At 41.0% G+C, this 25,333-nt stretch overlaps 1 protein-coding gene across 1 annotated transcript; it reads left to right on the top strand.

Moving 5' to 3' along the window:
* Nucleotides 1–15,592: 15,592 nt before the first annotated feature.
* On the top strand, nucleotides 15,593–16,060 carry LOC138901109 (uncharacterized). The gene has a single exon (XM_070188844.1). It carries the CDS (start codon nucleotides 15,593–15,595, stop codon nucleotides 16,058–16,060), a length of 468 nt encoding a protein of 155 aa, XP_070044945.1.
* The last annotated feature ends 9,273 nt before the right edge of the window (nucleotides 16,061–25,333 follow it).

Raw genomic sequence — 25,333 nt, 5'->3', positions numbered from 1 at the left:
GATAAAAAAATTTGTTGTGGGCATTGATATTCCTCTTCAAAGTGCAACATATAGTTGTCCATACGAGAAAATATATTTGGGTAGATATAGTCCAATATGCAAAATTATTTGTCCTTATACTTTATTTATTATCTATGAAAAATATGAACGTACTGAAAATTATTTTCGGACTATTAACAAGGATATCCTTCTTTTGTCAGAGGTAAAAATTGAACTAGGGGGTGAACACATGCTCGGAAGTTGGAACATAATAATTTTTAGACGATATCTACAAAATAATGCATAAATAAATTAATAACTTTTTTAATATCAATTGATATAAAGGAAGTGAAATAGTCGTAATCAACATTTTCTGACATACAATTCTTACAATTTGTGATTTTACTTTCAGTATTGACTTTCTTGTAGCATTTCTTACAAGAAAAATACTACGGCTCATCTTGGTCTACAAGCGCGGTTATTTGTGCGTTAAATTACAATATGAATCCCAAAATATAAAAAATTATTTTATTAGTTTTAGCACATTCAAAAGGAGTATAATCATTCTAAAATATTCTAGAAAATGTACCTTCATAGTTGTAGATGAGCCATTTATGATATCTTTGATCTTCACTTCTCTAGCTTCTCTAATTAGCTTAATTGGATTAACGTAATATCTTTATTTTTGCACTTTCATAATATCATGCATGAATTGAAATATGAAATTTAATGGATTATCAAATGTTCCATGGCATCTTAAGAAATAATATATTGGGTGGACAAATAATGTTATTTCTTACCAATTTTACATCACTTTAGCTTTTTGAAATGTTGCATGATTGTAGAACTGTGACAATGTATCACGACCCCAATTTTCCTCCGTAGGATGTCGTGATGGCACTTAGTCTCTAAGACTAGGTATGCCTAACAATTATGCGGAATAACGAAAATATAAAATTGAAACTCAAATCTCAACATATAACATAAATCGGGCTACGATTCAAAATAGATACAACTCCCAAAACAGGTAGAAATAAGTCACAAGCTTCTAAGAGAAAATACTAAGTGTCTCTATACATCAAAGTCTAAAGAGAATAAGGGAAACAACATAATAAGGATAGAGGGGGACTCTAAGGTCTGCGGATGCTGGCAGATATACCTTGAAGTCTCCACGTACGGTCCAGCTCACTGGTATCTAGTCTGGTAGGAAGAACCTGGATCTGCACAAAAGGAAGTGCAGAAGTGTAGTATGAGTATACCACAACGGTACTCAGTAAGTGCCAAGCCTAACCTCGGTAGAGTAGTGATAAGGTCAAGTCAGGACCCTACTGAAATAAAAAGAAATGAGGTAGAAAATATAATAATACAATAAAATGACTGAGAAATGAATAACAAGAAATTACAGAAAGATAACAGCACAGCAATTAGAGGTAAACAACAGGGTCACTCCCGAGGTACCGCCTCGTAGTCCCAAATGTAAATACACAATAGGGGGATCTCCCGAGATACCGCCTCGTAGTCCCAAAAGTAAATATGCAACAAGGGGATCTCCCGAGGTACCACCTCGTAGTCCCAAAAGTAAATATGCAACAAGGGGATCTCCCGAGGTACCGCCTCGTAGTCCCAAAAGTAAATATGCAACAGGGGGATCTCCCGAGGTACCGCCCCGCAATCCCAAAAGTAAATACACGACAGGGGGATCTCCTGAGGTACCGCCTCGTAGTCCCAAAAGTAAATATGCAACTCTTACATTATGGAACAACGAATTTATGGCGATCAATCCTACAGTTAAAGACCGAATACAATAATCAAGGAAATAGGAAATTCAACTAAGCATGTTGCACGAATTTCAAATAAAGATTAAGACACGTAGACATGCGATACTAGACTAAACATGACAGCTACACATGCTAAGACAACTCAGTTAAGGAATTTAAAAGAAGTCTACTCATCAAGAACCAGAATTTCAACAATAGCCCGTGTACGTACTCGTGACCTCGCGAACGTTGCACTCACATATCACAAATTGTTACAACAGTACCAAATCCTAAGGAAACTTTCCCCACACAAGGTTAGACAAGTCACTTACCTCAAATCTCGCTCAATCAATCGATAAGAATGTCTTTCCCTCGACTTTTCGACTCCGATCGACTCGAATCTAGCCAAAACAATTACATACTATAAATATAACTACAAGAACTAATTTAAATAATGAAACCACAATTTTAGCAAAGAATTGAAAAATTGCCCCAAAAAGTCGATCCGGGCCCATGTCTCGGAATTGGATAAAAGTCACAAAATAAGAACACTCATTCGAACATGAGTCCAACCATACCAATTTTATCAAAATTCGACACCAAGTCACCACTCAAATCCAAAAATTAAACCCTCCAAATTCCTAGCCTCAAACTCCCAAATTCTACCTTAAATACACACAAACTAGGTAGGAAAATTAATGGGGAAACAAGACTATTAATCAAAAATGAGTACAAGAGACTTACCTTAAGAAATCCCTAGAAAATGCTCTCAAACATCGCCAAGACCCGAGCTCAAAATGTTTAAAACGAAGCAAAATCGCGAACCCTTATATTTAAGTGTTCTGCCAGAACTTCCGCTTCTGCGGAAACTTAACCATATTTGCGATCTCGCAGATGCGAGGTCCTCCCCACTTCTGCGTCTTCAATCACTGTTGTGGACAAGAGGTTCGCTTTTGCAGTCCCTTCTACGCTTCTGCGACACTAGTTGCCCTTCCTTCACTCCTCATCTGCGGAGCCTCGCTCGCATCTGCGGGCTCGCAGATGCGGAAGCCCTCACGCACCTGCGACTCAGCCCCAGGCCAAGCCCCAATTCCGCTTCTGTGCCTTGCCATCTGCACCTGCGAGATTAGTTCTGCAGGTTCGATTCCACCATAAGGCAGAAAAATCCCAGCTTTGCTCTAAGTCCGATTTCGATCTATTACCCATCTGAAACTCACCTGAGGCCCCCGAAACCTTAATCAAATATACCAACCAGTACTACAACATCATACGAACTTATTCGAGCCTATAAATCACATCAAACAACGCTAAAAATATGAATTGTACATCGAATCAAGCCTAATGAACTTTAAAACTTAAAACGCCAACATCCGACGTCGAAACTCATAAAATCAAGTCCGATTGACCTCAAATTTTTCACACAAGTCATAATTGACATTACGGACCTACTCCAACTTCCGGAATCTGAATCCGACCTCGATATCAAAAAGTCCGCTCCCGGTCAAACTTCCCAAAAATCATTCAATTTTTCAACTTTCACCAATTGATGCTAAAATGACATACATACCTCCAATTCAACATCCGAACACACTCCCAAGACCAAAATCACCCTACGGAGCTATTAGAACCGCTAGAACCCCATTACGAGGTCGTCTTTTTACAGTTTGAACTACAGTTAATTTCTAGAACTTAAACTCCCAAATTTAGGGACTATATGTCTCATTTCACTCTAAAACCAAAAACAAATCCTCCCAGCAAGTTACGTAACCATAAAATGAACTAGAGGGAGGAATAAATATGGGTTCGGGGCTAATATTCTCAAAACGACTGGCCGGGTCATTACATCTTTCCCCTTTTAAAACAAACGTTTGTCCTCTAACGAGTATAAAGACATACTTGGAGTGGTGAAAATATGAGGATAACCGCCGCACATATCATGCTCGGTCTCCCAAGTCGCCTCCTCGACTGGATGACCCCTCCACTGAACCTTCACATAAGCGATGTTCTTTGACCTCAACATTTGAACCTGCCTGTCCAAAATGGCCACCGGCTCCTCAACATAGGATAGATCCTTATCTAACTGGACTGAGCAAAGTCTAGCACATGAGACGGATCGTCGTGATACTTCCGGAGCATGGAAACATGGAACACTAGATGAACTGCAGAGAAACCATGTGGTAGTGCAAGTCTGTAAGCCACCTCTCCAACCCCCTCTAGAATCTCAAAAGGCCTGATATACCTAGGGCTCAACTTGCCCTTCTTTCTAAACCTCATAACACCCTTCATGGGAGAAACCCGGAGCAAGACCCACTCTCCAACCATGAATGCAACGTCGCGAGCCTTTCGATCCACATAACTCTTCTGTTTTGACTGGGATGTACGAAGTCGATCCTGAATCAATTTAACCTTTTCCAAAGCATCCTGAATCAAGTTTGTACCCAATTGCCTAGCCTCGCCCGGCTCAAACCAACCCACTGGAGACCGGCACCGTCTACCATACAAAACCTCATACGGTGCCATCTGAATGCTTGACTGATAATGGTTGTTGTAGGCAAACTACACAAGTGGCAAGAACTGATCCCAAGCACCCTCAAAGTCCATCACACATGCACGAAGCATATCCTCCAATATCGGAATAGTGCGCTTGGACTGCCCGTCCGTCTGAAGGTGAAATGTTGTACTCAGCACCACTCGAGTACCCAACTCTCACTGTATGGCCCTCCTAAATCATGATGTAAACTGCGTACCCCAGTCATAGATGATAGATAACGGCACACCATTAAGGCTGACAATCTCGCGAATGTAAACCTGAGCCAGTCGCTCTAAAGAATAAGTAGTAACCACAAGAATGAAATGAGCTGACTTTGTCAATCTATCCATAATCACCCAAACTACATCAAACTTTCTCTGAGTCTGCGGGAGCCCAACAACGAAATCCTTAGTGATCCGCTCCCATTTCCACTCTGGAATATTTAGCTTCTGAAGCAATCCACCTAGTCATTGATGCTCATACTTCACCTGCTGACAATTTAGGCACTGAGCTACATACTCTACTATGTCCTTATTCATCCGCCTCCACCAATAGTGCTGCCTCAAATGTTGATACATCTTCGCGGCATTTGGATGAATGGAGTACCGCGAACTGTGAGCCTCCTAGAGAATCAACTCATGCAAACCATCTACATTAGGCACACATAGCTTGCCCTGCATCCGTAATACACCGTCATCCCCAATAGTGACTTTCTTGGCATCGTCGTGCTGAATCGTGTCCTTAAGGACAAACAGATGGGGGGTCATCATACTGACGCTCTCTGATACGATCATAAAGATAAGATTGTGAAACCACATAAGCCAAAACTCTGCTCGGCTCAGAAATATCCAATGTGACAAACTGGTTGGCCAAGGCCTGAACATCCAAGGCTTAAGGCCTCTCTGCTACTGGTAAATATGCTAAATATCCCAAACTTTTCGCCTTGCGACTCAAGGAATCAGCCACCACATTGGCCTTCCCGGGATGATAGAGAATGGTGATGTCATAATCCTTAAGCAGCTTCAACCATCCCCGTTGCTGCAAGTTAAGATCCTTCTGTTTAAACAGATGTTATAGACTCCAGTGATTAGTGAAAACCTCACAAGGAACACCATACAAATAGTGCTGCCAGATCTTCAAGGCATGAACAATAGCTGCTAACTCGAGGTCATGGACAGGATAGTTCTTCTCATACACCTTCAGCTGTCTAGATGCGTAGGCAATCACCCTACCATCCTTCATCAACACCACGCCGAGACCAATGCGTGATGTATCACAATACACCATATAGGACCCCGAATTAGTAGGCAACACCAACACTGGGGCTGTAGACAAAGCAGTCTTGAGCTTTTGAAAGCTCCCCTCACACTCCTCGATCCACTGAACGGAGCACTCTTCTGGGTCAATCTAGTCATATGTGTTGCAATAGACAAGAAACCCTCTATAAATCGAAGGTAATACCCTGCTAAGCCAAGAAAACTCCGGATCTCCGTAGATGAGGATGGTCTGCGCCAACTCTGCACTGCTTCAATCTTCTTCAGGTCTACCTTAATCCCCTTACTCGATACTACATGACCCAAAAATGCTACTGAATCGAGCCAGAATTCACACTTCAAAAATTTTGCATATAACTTCTTCTCTCTCAAGGTCTGAAGCACAGTCCTCAGGTGCTGCTCATGATCCTCCCGACTACGGGAGTACACCAGAATGTCGTCAATAAACACAATGATGAAAGAGTCAAGATAGTGCTGAAATACACAGTTATAACATTCATCTATATATCTGAAACTGTTCGTATTGTCCAAAATTCATAACCTTCCGTCCAAATATGAACTGTGACCTTGCACATGCAAAACTCAATCCTACATAACACACCGCATTTATCATGCCATCATATGAAACGTACGAGAATGTCATAATCAACTCTAAGTCACAAGCATAATACATACCCGATCAGTCAGAAGCCTTCCATTTTATCTCATCCAAGAGAAAATCACAATACGCAACATGTATTTCACGCCAGTAGGAAATATCCATCCCAAGACATGATAGAAACCATCGAGAACTCTTCGAAACCTATTTGCCCATAACCAAACCATCATAACTGAGTTTCTCTAACTCAACCAAGCTACGCAGGTTGCCAAAACCAAGAGTATTGACACCAAAACACCTGTAGAGCCTCACCACATCATAAGTACCCAAAGAACCGATCATATCTATTACCGTATTGATCCAACCTACTATCAAGTTGTCCCATTTCTCCGAGTTCCTTCTGAATTGCCCTCAAGCTGATATTTCTCCTTGTTAGAATACCACGATCCTCACCCAAAGCTCACCACAAGAGATCCTAGCATAAAACCACACCACCCTAAGGCCCATAAACCGATGTATTCCCTCTTTAAAACCCCCAAACGTACCGCAACCGAGATACCCACTCTGAAGAAACCTTCTGTGAATCTGAAGCTGTTTTCTCTACCTTTCTGATACCAAAATGTAAAATCCATAATGATATAGAAATACTGCGAATCTCGACACCATCCAATGTAAATCTCATATCCTAGCCATATAAAATCCGGAAAAATTCTCAATTGCTATATATAATTCTTCAATCCATTAGATCCTTATTGAGAGTCATCCATTCTGCTCATATCTCAATTATGTCACCCAAACGGGCCAAACGACCTATGCCCCATTAGCATAACAACACCCAAAGAAGTAATCCACACCTTTAAGCAACCGAGCAATTTCCTACTCTACGCGCACTACATCCTTCACGAATAACTACTCAATCATCCCATGATTCCCATATACCCAAAAAGTGTAACACATACCGTATCTAGAAATTTCTTTACTCGAGTCATCCTCGATCTCAACCTATGCAAGTCATAACCGATCCATAAGTATGCCTCAGACCAAAACCAATGCAACACGTAACCATGCAATCAAATCGTCGATAGCAGACTCCCCCATTTAGCTCAATGCCAAAGAATAGAACATCTGATAACTCACCATACCCATACTTTATTACTGTCATAATACCGCATGGAGATTTAACTAAATCCTTCATAAGCTCACATAACACAAACCATATAGTACTCAAGTCATCTACTAAGCCAGCATACATCCACGTGATGATCAGGTCAACTTTCTCAACCAAATTCAAATTCAAATCTCAACACATATACCCACTGGTAGAAAAGAAACTCTCCACACACATTATAAGGATCACACCTCTGTAGATTACTCAGCAGGAGATAACGTACATGCTTAGCCTCAAATTGGCATCTTGTTATACCCTTTTGTAGCCGCAATTACGACGCCATCACTTAATCTTCCTGAGTCTGGACTCACCACAAGACATGAAAATCTACTTCATTCCACAATTAAACAACATAAAAAATCTTTCAACACACTCAACTCGAGACTATATGTCACATCAAGACATCAATCTAACACCCAATAGTCTTTTTTACATCTCAAGCAAACTCTTTTCATCACATTCAAACCATCTGAACACATCACGCAGTCACATCATACTCATCATATAGCCATCCAACCACTCATCAAGTCACAAATTCCACTCATGGGGATGTTACCGGACATATAAGTCCAAAAGCATGTGCTCACATAACCGAAATCCTCGTGCTCAAGCTACAGTCATAACCCAGCCTCAAGTCCTCCAGATTGGCCCATCATCAGCATACAAAAATCATATCTCGCACCTCATCCATGGAATCACAAGCCGGCGATGCACGACTAATACCGAGAGCTCACATGCGCACACGAATGCATGGAGGGAATTCAAAGAGTTATGTTTCAAGTTGAATCAATGTCGCACGATAAGGAAAGAAAGATGGAAAGTTTATCCTAAATGCCATGTAGCCTCTCGAAGATAGGTATGGACGTCATTATATCGATCCACAAGACTCTACTAGACACTTGCTCATGACTTGTAGAACCTATGAACCTAGAGCTCTGATACCAACTTGTCATGACCCAAAATCCACCTAGTCGTGATGGCACCTAACCCAACCTGTCAGGTAAGCCAATTAACATCTATCCAATTTAAACGAGATTTATTAAGAAAAAATGAAAATACAACTGATTTATACAATAATTTTTCAAGGATTGGTAGTACAAATCATGAGCTTATAAGATTTAGAATTTACAAAGCTGGTATGAAATAAAGTACATCATCTGTTTGAAATATACATAAACATATTAAAATTCTAAAGCTACCAAGATCAAAAGGCAGTTATGAACAGAACGCAGGTACATCTTCAAATCCAGCTCATGTCGTGCATAGCAACATCAGCATCTAATATCTACATGCAGGGTGCAGAAGTATAGTATTAGTACAATCGACCCCATGTACTCGATAAGTAACAAACCTAAGCTTAGGTTGAAAGTAGTGACGGGGTAGGACAAAGGTCCGAGTCCAACTCCAATAACCAGTAACAGTTCATAACAATATAATAAAATAATGCAAGAAAAATAACCCAGAGATATCATGCTCAACTCGTTCACAGTTACGAAAAATAGACATACTTTTCAAGTATATCAGTGAAAACCCAATCTTTTATCGAAATCACCAAAATATGAGTACGTTTGTAAAACTGTGATTTTTCCCAAAAACGTTCAACAGGTAAATGTTTCATTTTCAAATGGCATAAGGAAAATACATCTTTATGCCTACTTGTCAATGTGTATGTGAAGTCATGAATGACGCAATATCGTACAACATGAGAAAAAATGCATCTCTATGCTTGTATGTCAAGTATGCATGTCGAATGCAATGCAACTCAATGATAAACCATATGCACACTCTCAGAGTATCAATTCACTCAGTCCTCCCAGTCACTCAGTTCTCCCAATCGCTCGGCACTCACACTCAGTAGGTACATGCGCTCACTGGGGGTGTGTACAGACTCCGGAGGGGATCCTTCAGCCCAAGCGCTATAATAAGCCAATCATGGCATAATTCATAATAACATGTTGTGGCGTGCAGCCCGCTCCCTTAAATATCACTCACAAACAGGTTTTTGGCCTCACTCAGTCATCAATCTCTTTAGTCTCTCGGGCTCACAATGTCATGAAAATCAGCCCAAAATAATGATGTGAAAATCGATAAATGGTGACAGAGACTGGGATATGATATGTCAATGAATGCGTATGAATGAGTATGTAATTTAAATATAAACAGATAACTCAACAGCATAAATGACCCCAGTGGGTCCCAACAGGATAAACATATAGTCTAGACATGGTTTATAACATGGATCACAGCTCAATAACCCTAGCACATAGAGATTTTATGGATACAAATAAGATTATGTGACTACACAGTACCACAGAAATAACTGAGTCACAATTCACACGGTGCACGCCCACACGCCCGTCACCTAGCATGTACGTCACCTCAACACCAAACGTATATCATGTATATTCGGGGTTCATACCCTCAGTACCAAGTTTAGAAGTGTCACTTAACTTGAACAAGCCAAATCCAATACCGAGCAAGCCAAGCGATGCTCCAAAAATGCCATCCTGTGCGCACTGACCTCCGAACGGCTCGAAACTAGCCAAAAGCAACTCAAATACATAAATTAATGCCTAAGGAAATAATTCCAAATGATAAAGGTCGAATCCTTAATCAAAAGCCCAAAATCGGCCAAAACGTCAAACCTGGGCCCATGCCTCAGAACCTGATGAAACTTATATAATCTAACAACCCATTCAATTATGAGTCCAACCATACTAGTTTCACTCAAATCCGACTCTGAATCGATGTTCAAAACTCAAAAACTCGCTTTATGAAACTTTAGGCTAAAACCCACAATTTCTTTTTAAAAATCATAATCCAATTGCCAAAAACCAAGATAGAATCAAAAAATATAATCAAAAATGAGTGTAGAACAGTTACCCCAATCCATATGATAAAAATCACTTCAAAAATCGTCTCAATTCGAGCTCCATAGCTCCAAATATGCAAAAATGTCTGAAACCTTTGAAATAGAGTACTTTATACACTGTTCCAGGGGTACCCTTCGCGATCGTGGTCACAAACCTCTTGATCACGATTACAAAATTTTGCAGGACAATTTTTACTCTATGCGATCGCGGTCATTTCCCCGCGATCGCGATGAACAAACTTCCATTTAACCCTTCCCAACTCATCTCAGACAGACTGTAGTATATTAGCCATAACCTTTTGTACAAAACTCCAAATGAAAAACGGTTTGATTTTATGAAAACTAAACAAAGGCTACAACTTTTATTTTTGGATCATCTCCAAATTTCTTATAGATTGCAAGTTATAAAGCTTCCAAAGTCGGATTAGTGCAGCAGAGATTTTCTTCTATGTGATCGCGTGAAGTCTTCCGCGATCGCGATTCACCGCTCCATTTTTCCTATTTTTCTCTTCGCTATCGCGTCCAAATCCATGCTATCGTAATGTACACCCCTGTAGCCAAAAACCCTCAACTAAAAAGGGTCTAAAAATGGTCTGAAACCACCCTGAAACTCACCCGAGCCCTCGGGGCTCCACGCCAAACATCCACACAAGTCTAGAAATATCATGCGAACTTGCTTGTGTGATCGAATCACCAAAATAATACCCGAAATGATGAATCTTACATCAACACACGTGAAATTTGAAGGGAGAACTCAAGAACTTCTAGAATTACAACCATGCGTCCGAATGCTATCAAACCAACTCCGAACGACCCCGAATTTTGTAGGCAAGATCCAAATCATAATGCAGACCTACTCGATGTTTCAAATCTCACTTAACAACATCAAAATCACAAATTGCACCTCAAATCGACTTAATGAAGTTAATAAACTTTCAAAATTCAAAACTAACGACGAACAAGCCTAAATACCTCGGATTGATCTCAAATTTGGCACACAAGTCATCAATGACATAACGGACCTACTATAACTTCCGGAATCAAAATCCGGTCTCAATATCAATAAAGTCAAACCTATAAACATTTTCAAACCTTCAAATTTTTAATTTTCGCCAATTAGTGCCGAAACCTTTTAGAATTATTCAAATGCAAATCCGGGCATACACCCGAGTCCAAAATCACCATCTGAACCTAACGTAATTATCAAAACTCTGATCTGAGGTTGAATACTAAAAAGTCAAACATGATCAACTCTTCCAACTTAAAGCTTCAACAATGAAATTCATTCTTCCAAACAAGTTCCGAAACACCTAAAAACCAATGCCGGCAATTCACATAAGTCATAATACGTCATACGGGGCTACTCGTGCCCACAAACTACCGAACAAAGTGTAATTACTAAAAATGACCGATCGGGTCATTACAAAATCGGAGAAGAATAACAAAATGAAGCATATTATTGTCCAAAAATAAAAAGGCTACTATATGTACCATATTATGAAATACCATAAGCATATTTTATGGAATATGAAGTTTTGGTCCTCTCTGTCTTTATTTTATGGAATACCGTAAGCATATTAACTATTTGTAAACTACAAAAGGAAAATAGTTAAACATATTTGTGGAAGAATACAATTTCCAAATTAGTAAGAAAATAAGTCTAACTATACAATAAAAATGATGGAAACCCAAAAAGGAATTTAACTCAAAGTAGGATCAACTTTGTAGGCTATGTGTTGGTTAAAAGGAAAAGAAATCCAGCCTCAGCTGATTTACAATTATATCCTTAAATTTTATAAGTATTTAAAGTTATAAAAGTCGATCAATAGTTTAGGGATATTTTAGTCGTTCAACATTTAGCATAAATTATTCATGCTTTTATAATAATATAGATATAGATATAGATAGATATATAGATTATTTCCTCTGCTAGTAGTCACGCAATGCGCAATTAATATTAAAAATATTAATTAAATTAAATTATGATCAAAATTGTTTGAACATATTAGATTGTACCGCCTTAATAAATTTCAATTATCATCTCATTTGTCAATACAATATATTCAATAATAATATATTTATTAAATTAAAAAGGAGACTTATATAGTTATAATAAATTTTTAGTTCTATATTTTTTATTATATTATTCAATGTCCCGTATTATTACATTGTTAATATAAATTTGTATTAGCGTATTATTTTATTTAAATTTTTTTTTTTGCTACTCTTTTTTAATATAACAGCTTGTTTGGATGGTTGTTGTATCGTATTGTTAATTTAAATACAATGTGTATTTTGATTGTTACTTAAATTTCATTGTATCGTATCGTTAAATCTGTCGTTACTTAACAATGAAAAGTGCCACTTTATAAAACGACGGATTTGGTGTGGTGACGTCGTTACCTTGCTTTTTTCTCTCATCTGGGCCTTCCTTATTATTAATTAATCTATTTTATATTCTATATTTTTCTTGCTAATGTTGCAAGTTTATTCTTCATGTTGTTGGTGCGTGACATCATGAAATGATGGTAAACGATACAATCTATCAAAACGTTGTATTCATTAAACAATACAATACAATACAATATGATACATTATGAAATGACATGTAACAACCATCCAAACAAGTTGTAATATGAAAAATATATATTTTGTTACTCTTAAAAATATTAATTTTAAATTTTATTCTAGTGTGTCAATTTTTAATTGTGTCAATTTATTAATAATATTTAATTACTTTACATTATTTCTTAAGTAATAATTCAACACGTATCCATATTAAGCCACATGTCAGCTTAATAATAAGTCACTTGCCATTGGTCAAGACAATGCTCCATGAGTTAGGAATTAGGAAGCTATTTGAAGAAAAAAAATCCCCTACATTTTAGTGCAAGAAAATCAAAAAATAATTATATCTCCTGAAACTTTGATAATTGATATACATGCAATAACTTCTTTTTTTTTCCCTAGACTATGGCTATCTTTTAAATTGATTTTTAATGCAATAAAAATTAAAAATTAATTAGATCTCATAAGATTTTTTCTTTAAACTAATTAAAAAATATTGTATTACGTATTTACTCTATATTTAGCTTAATGTTCTTTACTTATTGTTTGAGGGTATTTTTTACTTTTCTATGATGAATTCATCGTGTCTTTCGTCCCTTTCTTTCTTACATGGAGTCAGCTGATTATTGTTCATTGTTGGCTTCAATGTCCGACAAGTAATAGTTCAATGGTTTGTATTTTCTTCTTCTTTTTTATCTATTTTATGTTTAAGTTCTACCTTGATTTGTGAATAATTTGATTTTGACCTTTGGGATTTTTGTATTGGGTAAAATATGGTATATTACGTGGCCGTCTAAGAAGGGGACACATGGAGACAAAACCATGAGGGATATAAAACTGGGCACAATCATCTCGTGTGTCACCGAAAAGGAGAAGCCCATAAAGGGATTAAGCATGTTGCGCTCGGTAGCATTTAATGAAGAATATCTCACAGCATTAAAGAGTAACAGCTTATTAATGAGATCCGAACATTTATATTTACCGTTAGATTTTCATTATCACACTCCAATAATTATCATTAGTGGTGGGCCCGACCATTACGCACACTGAGCTATAAATAATAGGCTCAACCATCATTGTAGAGGTATCTTTTTGGAATACACTCGATACATTCTATACAAGGATCTGATATCTTTTTTCTCTTTGGCTTATGAATCTTATCATCGTTGTACCCGAAAATATTATTCCCGGACTCCTTGAAGCTATCTTTTCCTCTACATTTTGAGCCAGGTATCTTACATATCATTCAATTAATTCATTATCTTTTGGATAAAATTGGCCCATCTGTCTAAAAATCACAAACAAATTTAGATGTACCGATTTACGGGTAAACAGTTTGGCGTCCACCGTGGGGCCTAGACAGTCGCGTGGTTAAGCTGATCCTTATCTCTTGCACTCAAGAGCTTTTGATCATTCTGGTCTTAGCAAAATCAAAAAAAAATGGCAATCAATACCGACAATAATGCTCGCAATCCGGTGGTTCAAGGGGAAAACCCCCATTTCGAGGACTCAATCAGCGACACTTGCAATGAGGGGGAAGATGCCACGCTGGTGTATGGCAGGTGTTACCCCAGACAAATATGGGAGGTGACTCCAAATGATGCTGACCAAGGGCACGTAGCAGATGCAGAAAGGATCCTGCAATAACAACATACAATTATTCTAGGCCACCTCACGAGGCAGGATCAGGTCATGACGGAGTTAAAACAGGCACTATCAGGCGTATCAAACAATGCAAGCGGGCGGGATCCGGTTCCTCCCGTTATTCCTACAAACCAAACAATGCATAGAATCGACAACAACACTCCCAGGGCAGAATCTAGCTTCGATGGACCTGGGGGGAGCAGATCTTGGCCTCAACAACGATAATGATCCGTTCAAGGCAGAACTCTTGTGCTTCATGAAGGAAGTAAACGCCAGCATGGGCCAAATCCCCTAGTGTTAAAAGGCCCAAGCTCGAAGAGGTACATCCAGTTACCGTACAAGTCGAATGCAACCCCGAATTGATACCAAAACGATATAGAATGTCTGAAATGCCAAAGTACGACTGAACCTCAGATCCACAGGAGCACATCATCACCTACACACACATCAGTAAAAGGAAATGATTTGGCTTCTCACGAAATTGAGTCTGTACTATTGAAAAAATATGGCGAGACTCTCACGGGGGAGCCTTGACATGGTACATTATTGCCCAAGCATTACATAGATTCCTTCGAAATGCTCGCGGATTCATTGATCAGGGCCAATGCAGGTGCCAGGAAAGTGCAAGCTCGGAAGGCTCCCCGAGCATTTCATAGATTCCTTCGGTAGACAAGTTTATCATTGACAGGAGAACTAATCGCGGGAGGAATAATAGATCGTTGCAGGATAGAGAGACCCTGATTCCATGAGGTCCTTTCTATCCAAAATTATCATAATAAAAGTTCAACATCAGTATGGTGGAGTTAGTGTCGGCCATGAGAGATATCAAAGAGGCGCGGTTCCCAAGACCAATGAGGTCTGATTCCGTCCAAAGGGACCCAAATTTATGGTGTGAATATCACGGTACTAATGGACACAGGATCGAAGAATGTCGGCACCTCCGTGAAGAAGTGGAAACGTTGTTAAAGAACAGCCACCTCAGGGAATTCTTAAGTGATCAGGCCAAAAGCAACTATGGTCGGAACGGGGACGACACGAAAACTCCGAGAGCAAGAGAGTAACCTCCGCGCCAAACAATCAACATGATCTTCGGAGGGAATGAGATTAACGGGATCACCTTCTCGACCGCAAAAAAGACAAGAATATCGACAACCCATAATAAGAGGCAACCAGAGGACGATATCACATTTACAGATTAAGACATGGACGGATTACTATTTCCATACAATGACATACTGGTAATCTCTTTAAATGTGTTAAAATTCAAAACTAAGCGTGTTTTAGTGGATCCAGGAAGTTCCGTCAATATCGTACAATGGAGAGTTATGGATCAAGCTAAACTCACCGGGAGCATTGTCCCGACAACAAAGCTCCTTGTTGGATTCAACCTTGCAAGCATGACAACCCGTGGGGAGATTTTACTGTTTACGGATGCTAAGGGCGTAACAAAGACAGCTCTCTTCGAAGTAGTAGATGGGGACATGGGATATAATATTATCCTGGGAAGGCCATGGCTGTACGAGATGAAAGTTGTGCCTTCAACATACCACCAATTGCTGAAATTTACAACACCGGAAGGGATCAAACAAATAAGGGGTGATCAAGTGGCAGCCAGGGAGATGAATGCAATTTTGGTCTCCCATAGCAGGGGAAAAGAACCTGCGGCATAGCAGTTACCGGAGCTGACTTCCGACCCTGAACCAGAAGAAGTTTCCCCGAAGGCAGTAGAGTCAGAGCAATATCATGTATCGAGCTATTTTCAGGTACTGGAAGAAACGGACACAACAAAATACACGGCAGAAGATCTAGAGCAAGTTATATTATTCGAAAAATTCCCAGAAAGGAGATTCCATTTGGGGACAGGACTACACCCAAAACTCATGTCAGATTTTATCGAATTCCTTAAACTTAACGCCGATAGTTTTGCATGGTCGCACGAGGATATGATAGGAATCCCGACAGAGATAGCCGTACACAATTTAAGCTTGGACCCGAGCATACCTCCGGTAAGGCAAAAGAAGCGCCCTATTGTAGAAGCAAGGAATAAATTCGTCAAATAAGAGGTAACCCGCCTACTTGAGATTGGTTCAATCCGAGAGGTAAGATACCCGGACTGGCTAGCTAATATGGTAGTAGTTCCTAAGAAAAACAATAAATTTTACATGTGCGTAGATTATAAAAATCTTAACAAGGCATGCCCGAAGGACTCATTCCCATTACCAAATATCGATCAAATGATCGATGCTATGGCCGGGCACGAGTTAATGAGTTTCCTCAAGGCCTATTCCGGGTACAATTAGATTAAGATGAACCCGGAAGACTGGGAGAAGACTTCGTTTATTACAAATTTTGGTACTTACTATTACAACGTAATGCCGTTCGGACTAAAAAACGCCGGAGCCACTGATCAACGGCTCGTAAAAAAGATGTTCAAAAAACAAATAGGAAAAACTATGGAAGTATATATAGACGATATGCTCGTTAAGTCTCTGGATGCAGGCAGCCACTTGAGACACCTGCAAGAAATGTTTGACACACTGAGGGAGCATAACATAAAGCTTAACCCCGAGAAGTGTGTGTTCCAGGTCGGTTCAGGTAAATTCTTAGGATTCCTAGTCTCACAAAGAGGAATCGAGGTGAATCCCGACAAAATCAAAGCCATAGAAGATATCCCGGATCAATTCAACGTAAAGGAAATACATAGACTCACAGGTAGATTGGTGGCTCTGAGTAGATTTATTTACGGACCTTAAGAGGCAATATGGTGTCAGAGCCAACATCGGGAGTTTGGACCTTATTTACGGACGGAGCTTCAAATGTGAAAGGGTCTAGGCTCGGAATAGTCCTGGTCATGCCTTCGGGGAAAACCTTAAGGCAAGCCATCAGGATGGTTACATTAACTAACAATGAAGTATAATACGAAGCATTGATTGCAGGGCTTGAATTGGCCCGGGGGCTCGACTCCGAAGCAATCAACATCAAATGTGACTCGCAACTGTTAGTAAATCAGGTCCACAGAATTTTTGATACCAAAGATGAGCGAATACAACAGTACGTGGTAAAAGTTCAGGCCTTATTGTCACGGTTCCAGGAGTGGTCAATAACCCAAGTTCCAAGGGAAGAAAATACGGAGGGAGATGCGCTAGCAAATCTGGGCTCATCAACAGAAATTCAGGGACCAGAATCGGGGGCAATAGTTCAACTGATGAACTCAGCCTTGGACACGAAGGGTTACTATGAGGTAAATTCGACCAACCTAGTCTGGGACTGGAGAAATGAGATAATTGATTATCTCAAACACGGGAAAGTACCCAAAGACCAAGGCATCGAGAGCGCTGTGTACCAAAGTCGCGCGATACGGCTTCGAGAAGGGCAGTTATACATAAAATCATTCCAAGGTCCGTGGGCCTGATGCTTAGGCGCGTCTGAAGCCAGCTACGTCATAAGAGAAATCCATAAAGTAATATGTGGTAACCACTCAGGCACAGATTCTTTGACGCTGAAATTAGTCCATGCGGGATATTATTGGCCTCGTATGGATCTAGATGCCAGGGACTTTGTACGAAAATGTGACAAGTGCCAATGCCACACACCTCTGGTACATCAACCAGCAGAACCATTACATTCAATTCTGTCCCCGTGCCCATTCATGAAATGGGGGATAGACATCGTCGGACCTCTACCACCGGCTTATGGAAAGGTAAGATTTCTTTTAATTTTGACTGACTATTTTTCTAAATGGGTAGAAGCAGGTCCTTATCAAAAGATCGGAGAACGTGAAGTGGTCAACTTCCTATGGGAGAATATAATATGTAGGTTCTGTCACGACCCAATTCTCCTGTAGGTCGTGATGACGCCCAACGTTGCCGCTAGGCAAGCCAAATCTAAACTAACTCTGTGACCTTTCTTTTAACAATTTAAAATAGTTGATTTTTAAATTATGCACAAATAAGAAATGGAGGTTTTTATATAATAAAAGAAAAATAAGGGATCAAAATATTAAAAACAGGTGAGATAAGATAAATAACCCAAAAACCATTAAGTGCTTACTAACATAAATGTTTTTTCCAAGATCGGATGTCACGAGTGTATGAGCTACTAATAGAATATACAAAAGAGTACTACATTGTTGTCTGAAACAAAATAGACAGAAGATTAAAGCAAAAGAAGACTTTGGCTGCTGCAGAACGGGCTCGGAAGACAGCTCATTGTAAAGTCTCGCAGTAGTGATCAAGTGTGCGCGCGAACTCATATCCAGAAGTACCTGCCTCAGATCCTACACATCAAGTGCAGAAGTATAGCGTCAGTACAAAAATAACATGTACCCAGTAAGTATCTAGTCTAACCTCGAAGAAGTAGTGACGAGTAGTCGACTTTGACACTTACTATGGTCCAGCAATATACATATATACAACTGCTAATTAAACATGGGATATATAAAAAATAAAAAATAAAAGGAAATGACAATAGAATCCAAAAACAAGAATTTAAATAGCCAATCCTTCCACTGAATAGCAATTACCAAACCAGTTTCTTTCCTTTAATCTTTTAACCTATCAAACCAATGAAGCAATATCAAACATATGGGAGTACCAGTATCATTCGCACGAGTAATGTCGAGGACGTACGGCCTGATCCAAAATGCATATAAATATACGGTGTGCACTGCCGAGGGTCGAACGGCGCGAACTATAGATGCATCTATTAACTTGCCGAGGCGATCATCCCGCTCCCATGAGAGTACTGAAAATTTACCCCGCTCGCGAAAAATACTTGCGACGCGGTTGAACATAGAATTTCTCAAGTTATCATAATATTCCTTAATTCTTTCCAAAATAAGAAATTTAATTAGAACTCTTAAAACTTGAAAGAAATCCTCAATCTCAACTCTACTCAAAGCAATTAATAAGCATAATCAAACAACAGTGCCAACAAAGCATGGTGTAAACCTAAAACTACCCGGACATAAGCATAAATAGTAGCTACGTACAGACTCTTGTCACCTCGTGCGTACATAGCCCCCAAAAATAGAAGCACATTTCAATTGATTCACCTATTGGGTTAATTCCCTCTTACAAGGTTAGAAAAGAGACTTACCTCGTCTCAAAGCCCACTTTCCGGTCCATAATTGTGCTCAAGCCCCCAATTCAGTGCCAAATGACTCGAAACTAGTCAAATATTATATACAATGATCAATACATGTTCAAAAGTTCATATCTTAACTATCAAAGTGATTTCCCAAGCCTATTTGAAGAATTCCTAAAATTCATCCCCCGGGGCCCACGTTCCCGGATTCCGGAAATTTTCAGAGAAAATTATTACCCATAACATTATGAATTCAAATATATGATTTTTACTAGATTCCATAACAAATTTCGTGGTTAAATCTCCTCTTTATCAAAAACCAAGGTTTTCACCTAAACCCCAAGATTTTCACTAATTTACATATTATAATCTACCCATAACTATGTATTTAACTCACATTTGATAGGATTACTTACCTCAATTAGTTGATGAAAAACCCCTCTCTAACCAGCTCCAAAATCGCCCCCAAGAAGTATAAGAAATGAGCAAAAATGCTCAAACCCCGATTTAAAACACCCACTGCCTTCAGCGATTTTTCGCACCTGCATTGGCTTGGCCGCATTTGCGGTACCGCATTTATGGTACCGCATCTACGGTACTTAGGCCGCTTCTGCATAGTTCTCAAGCCAGCGAGGGTCACTTGTGCGGAGGGGAGTGCCACTCCGGTGGTCCCGGTTCTGCGGCAATGGGGTCGTTCCTGTGGAGGGATACGCTCCTGCACTCTTCAAACTCGTACCTGCGCGTTCGTAGGTGCGCACCAATTCTCGCACCAGTGGTCCACTGCCACTCGTCCCCTGACTGCTTCTGCAACACAACCAATGCACATGCGGGCTCGCACCTGCGGCCGGCCAAGCGCAGGTGCGATCACACCAGAAGCTGAAAGCTTCAGCACTTGCTTTCAAGTCTGAACTTGATCCGAGCCTCGTCCGTTTAACGTCCGGGCCCCTCGAGGTCCCACCCGAACGTACCAAGAAGTTTGAAATCATAAAATGGACTCACTCGAACTCTCAGAACACACAAAACAACAACAAACTAAGAATTACACCCCCAAACCAATTGAATCAAAATATGAACTTCAAGTTCTTCAATTTACTCCCAATGCGACAAAATGTACTTAAACTACTCGGAATAATACCAAATTTTGCGTGAAAGTCTTAAATGACCTTACGGAACTATTCCCAGTCTCGGAATTCCATTTAGACCTCTTTATCACCAAAACCTACTTCAAACCAAATTTAAAGAACTTCAAAAACCTTCAAAGAACCAATTTTCACTATTAGGCGTCGAAATGCTCCCGGGTCATCCAAAACCCGATCCAAACATACATCCAAGTACGAAATCATCATACGAACCTATTGGAGCCATCAAATATCGATTCTGAGGTCGTCTACTCAAAGCGTTGACCGAAGTCAAACTTGGCCTTTTTAGCCAGCCTTAAGGAACCAAATGTTTCGATTTCAACCCGAACCCTTCCAAATCTCGAACTAACCACCCCCGCAAGTCACAAAACAGTAAAAGCACATACAGAGAGTTTTATTTAATGGAACGGGGTTCTAGAAAGCAAAATGACCGGTCGGGTCATTACATTCTCCACCTCTTAAACAAACGTTCGTCCTCGAAAGGGTCTAGAATCATACCTGGAGTGCCGAATAAGTGTGGATATCCGCTCCGCATGTCCTCCTCGGACTCCCAAGTCACCTCCACGGCTGGTTGTCCCCTCCAGTGAACCTTTACCGCGAAAATCCTCTTGGACCTCAACTGGCAAACCTGCCTATCAATAATGGCAATTGACTCCTCCTCATAATTCAGGCTCTCATCTAACTGAATCGTGCTGAAGTCCAACACATGTGACAGGTCGGCATGATACTTCCGGAGCATGGACACGTGGAAGACCAGATGAACTCTCGATAGACTGCATGGAAAAGAAAGCTCATAATCAACCTCCCCAACGCGTTTCAACACCTCAAATGGGCCTATAAACCTTGGGCCCCACTTGCCCTTCTTCCCGAACCTCATGATTCCCTTTATCAACGAAACCTTCAAGAGGACTTTTTCACCCACCATAAATGATAAATCACGCGCCTTCTGATCAGCGTAACTCTTCTATCTGGACTGTGTTGTGCGAAGTCGCTCCTGAATCAACTTTACCTTTTCCAAGGCATCCTTCACCAAATCAGTACCATATAACTTAGCCTCACCGGGCTCAGACCACTCGATGGGAGAACGATATCGCCGACCATATAAAGCCTCAAATGGAGCCATCTCGATGCTAGACTGATAACTGTTGTTGTAAGAAAACTCGGCTAAGGGCAAGAATCGATCCCACTGCCCTCCAAAGTCAATCACACATGCTCTGAGCATGTCCTCCAAGATCTGAACTATTCGCTCCGACTACTAGTCAGTCTGTGGATGAAATGTTGTGCTGAGCTCTACACAGGTCCCCAACTCACTATGTACTGCTCTCCAGAAATGTGAGATGAACTGAGGTCCTCTGTCTGATATGATGGAAACAGGCACACCATGCAACCGAACTATCTCCTGAATATAACTCTGAGCCAACCTTTCGGAAGTATACGTAGTCACAACTAGAATGAAGTGTGCCGACTTGGTCAATCTATCAACAATGACCCAAACTGCATTGAACTTCCACAAGGTCCGCGGCAACCCAACTATGAAATCTGCGCTCCCACTGCCACTCAGGTATAGTCATTTGCTGAAGTAGGCCACCTGGCCTCTGGTGCTCATACTTAACCTGCTGGCAATTTAGGCATCCAGCTACATACTCGACTATATCCTTCTTCATCCGCCACCACCAATAGTGCTGCCTCAGGTCACGATACATCTTCGTAGCACCTGGATGCATGGAATACCGAGAGTTGTGTGCCTCCTCTAGAATCCTCTCCCTCAAGCCATCGATGTTGGGAACACATAGACAACCCTGGAGTTGCAAAACTCCATCCTCACCAATAGTAACCTCCTTGGAACCACCCTGTAATACCGTCTCTCTAAGAACCATCAAGTGCGGATCATCGAACTGTCGGGCCCTAATCTGCTCCAATAGTGAAGATTGAGCAACGACACATGCAAAAACTCGACTGGGCTCTAAAATATCCAACCTCACAAGTCTGTTAGCCAAGGACTGTATGTCCAAAGCTAGTGGCCTCTCCTATGCTGAAATGAATGCCAAGCTACCCATACTCTCTGCCTTCCTACTCAAGCAACCGCGACCACATTCGCCTTGCCCAGATGATAAAGAATGGTGATATCATAATCCTTCAGTAACTCAAGCATCTGCGCTGCCTCAATTGAGATCCCTTTGCCTGAACAAATGTTGCATGCTGCGATGATCAGTGTAAACCTCAGAAGACACTCCATAAAGATAATGCCTCCCGATTTTAAGAGCATGAACAATCGTGGCCAACTCCAAATCGTGCACAGGATAATTCTTCTCATGGGGATTCAGCTAACGTGAAGCATATGCAATAACTCGCCTCTCCTGCATCAATACACAACCTAAACCAATGCGTGAAACATCGCAATACACAGTATACATCCTCGAGCCGGAAGGTAACACTAGAACAAGTGATGTAATCAAAGTCGTCTTGAGCTTCTGGAAGCTCGCCTCACAATCAACGGACCAACGGAACGGAGCACACTTCTGGGTCAATCTAGTCAAAAGTGTTGCGATATATGAAAAGTCCTCCACAAATCGGCGATAATAACCTGCTAGCCCCAAGAAGCTCCTGATCTCAGTCATCATATTGGGACGAGCCCAACTCTGAACTGCCTCAATATTTTTGGGATCCACCTTAATACCCTTGCTTGATACAACATGCCCCAATAATGCTACAGAATCTTGCCAAAACTCACACTTGGAGAACTTATCATATAGCTTATGTTCCCGCATGGTCTGAAGCACCATTCTCAAATGCTGCTCGTGATCCTCCATACTGTGCGAGTAGATAAAAATGTCATCAATGAAGACAATGACAAACGAATCAATGTATGACCTGAACACCATGTTCATCAAATTCATAAACGTCATTGGGGCGTTAGTCAAACTGAAGGACATCACTAGAAACTCATAATGGCCATATCTAGTATAAAAACCAGTCTTCAGAACATCCGAGTCCCGAATCTTCAACTGATGGTACCCCGATCTCAGGTCGATCTTAGAGAACACCCTAGCACCATGCAACTGGTCGAACGAATCATCAATACGCAACAACGGGCACTTGTTCTTGATGGTAACATTTTTTAACTGGCGGTAATCAATGCACACCCGCATAGTCCCATCCTTCTTTTTCACAAATAACACGGATGCACCCCAAGATGATACATTTGGTCTAACGAACCCCTTTGCTAGCAACTCCTCAATTTGTTCCTTCAACTCTTTCGGATCCATAAGGTAAGGTGGGATAGATATGGGCTGGGTACCTGGAGCCAAATAAATACATAAATCGATCTCCTGATCTGGTGGCATGCCTGGAAGGTCAGAAGGAAACACATCGGGGAACTCCCGGACTACTGGTACTGAATCAATCACCGGAGACTCTGTGGCAGTATCCCGAACATAGGCTAGATAAGCCAAACAACCCTTCTCGACCATATGTCGAGCCTTCAGAAAAGAGATAACCCGACTAAATACACTGACAGTCGAACCCTTCCACCCCAATCTAGGCAACTCTGGCATGGCTAAGGTAACAGTCTTGGCATGGCAATCAAGGATAGAGTAGGGATAACCAGTTCATGCACAAAATAACCTCGAAGTCGGTCATATAGAGCAACAGGAGATCCGCTCTAGTCTCGTAACCACAGAATATGACCACACAAGTCTGATAAATCCGATGCACAACAACAGAATCGCCCATAGGAGTGGACAAATAAATAGAAGTGCCCAAGGACTCCTGAGGAACATCTAGGAAATGAGCAAACAGATATGACACATATGAATAGGTAGACCCTAGATAAAATAATACCGAAGCATCCCTACCACAGACGGAAATAGTACCTGTGATCACGGAATCTAAGGCATGTGTATCTGGTCTGGCCGGGAAAGCATAGAATCCGGCTGGAGCGCCACCTCGATGGCCTCTACCTGCCTGGCCTCTACCTCTAAGACGGCCCGTACCCACCTGCCCACCGCCTCTGGGCAGACGAACGGCTGGTGCAACTGGTGGTGCTGAAATAATAGGGTGTTGACCCTGTTGCACTGCCTTTCCCCGAAGTCTGGGACAAAATCTCTTCATATGGCCAGGATCTTCGCACTCGTAACAACCTCTCGACATAATAGACTACTGCCCTGAGCTCTGACCCAGGTGGCCTGAATACCCATTGGAAGAACCCTGGATAGCTGGTGGGCGATGGGAACTCTCTGGCATGGCATGAAATAGGGTCGAACTGGAGCATCCCGAGGAGGCGGCGGTGCTGGATATGTAGGCATGCTCGGATGGCCTCTCCCAAACTGACCTCTGCCCCCAGATGGATCACCATTGAATCCCCCCGAATGACGGAACCGTTTGTCCCGCGACATCTGCTCTCGATCCCTCTAACGATAACCCTCAATACTCTAAGCTATCTCCAAAACCAGCTGGTAAGAGGTCCCCATCTCGACCTCTAGGGACATAGCGGACCGAATACCGGAGTGCAACCCCGCAACAAACCTCTATACTCTCTTTGTCTCAGTAGGTAGTATCATCAATGCATGGCGAGACAACTCAGAGAATCTCACCTCATAATCAGTCACCGACATCTGGTCCTGCCGGAGCTTCTCAAACTAAGATCGCAACTCTTCCCTCTGGGAGGGTGGAATATACATGTCCAAGAAAAGGCGTGTAAACTGACCCAAGTCATGGGAG

Source organism: Nicotiana tomentosiformis, chromosome 11 (assembly GCF_000390325.3).
Source record: "Nicotiana tomentosiformis chromosome 11, ASM39032v3, whole genome shotgun sequence".
In the NCBI taxonomy this organism is placed as follows: Eukaryota; Viridiplantae; Streptophyta; class Magnoliopsida; order Solanales; family Solanaceae; genus Nicotiana; species Nicotiana tomentosiformis.
The sequence above is the reverse complement of the archived record's forward strand: the minus strand, read 5'-3'. Positions and strand labels throughout refer to the sequence as shown.

Bases quoted from the DNA above. Each gene is read 5' to 3' on its own strand.
- LOC138901109 (XM_070188844.1), top strand. From the start codon at position 15,593: ATGGACGGATTACTATTTCCATACAATGACATACTGGTAATCTCTTTA.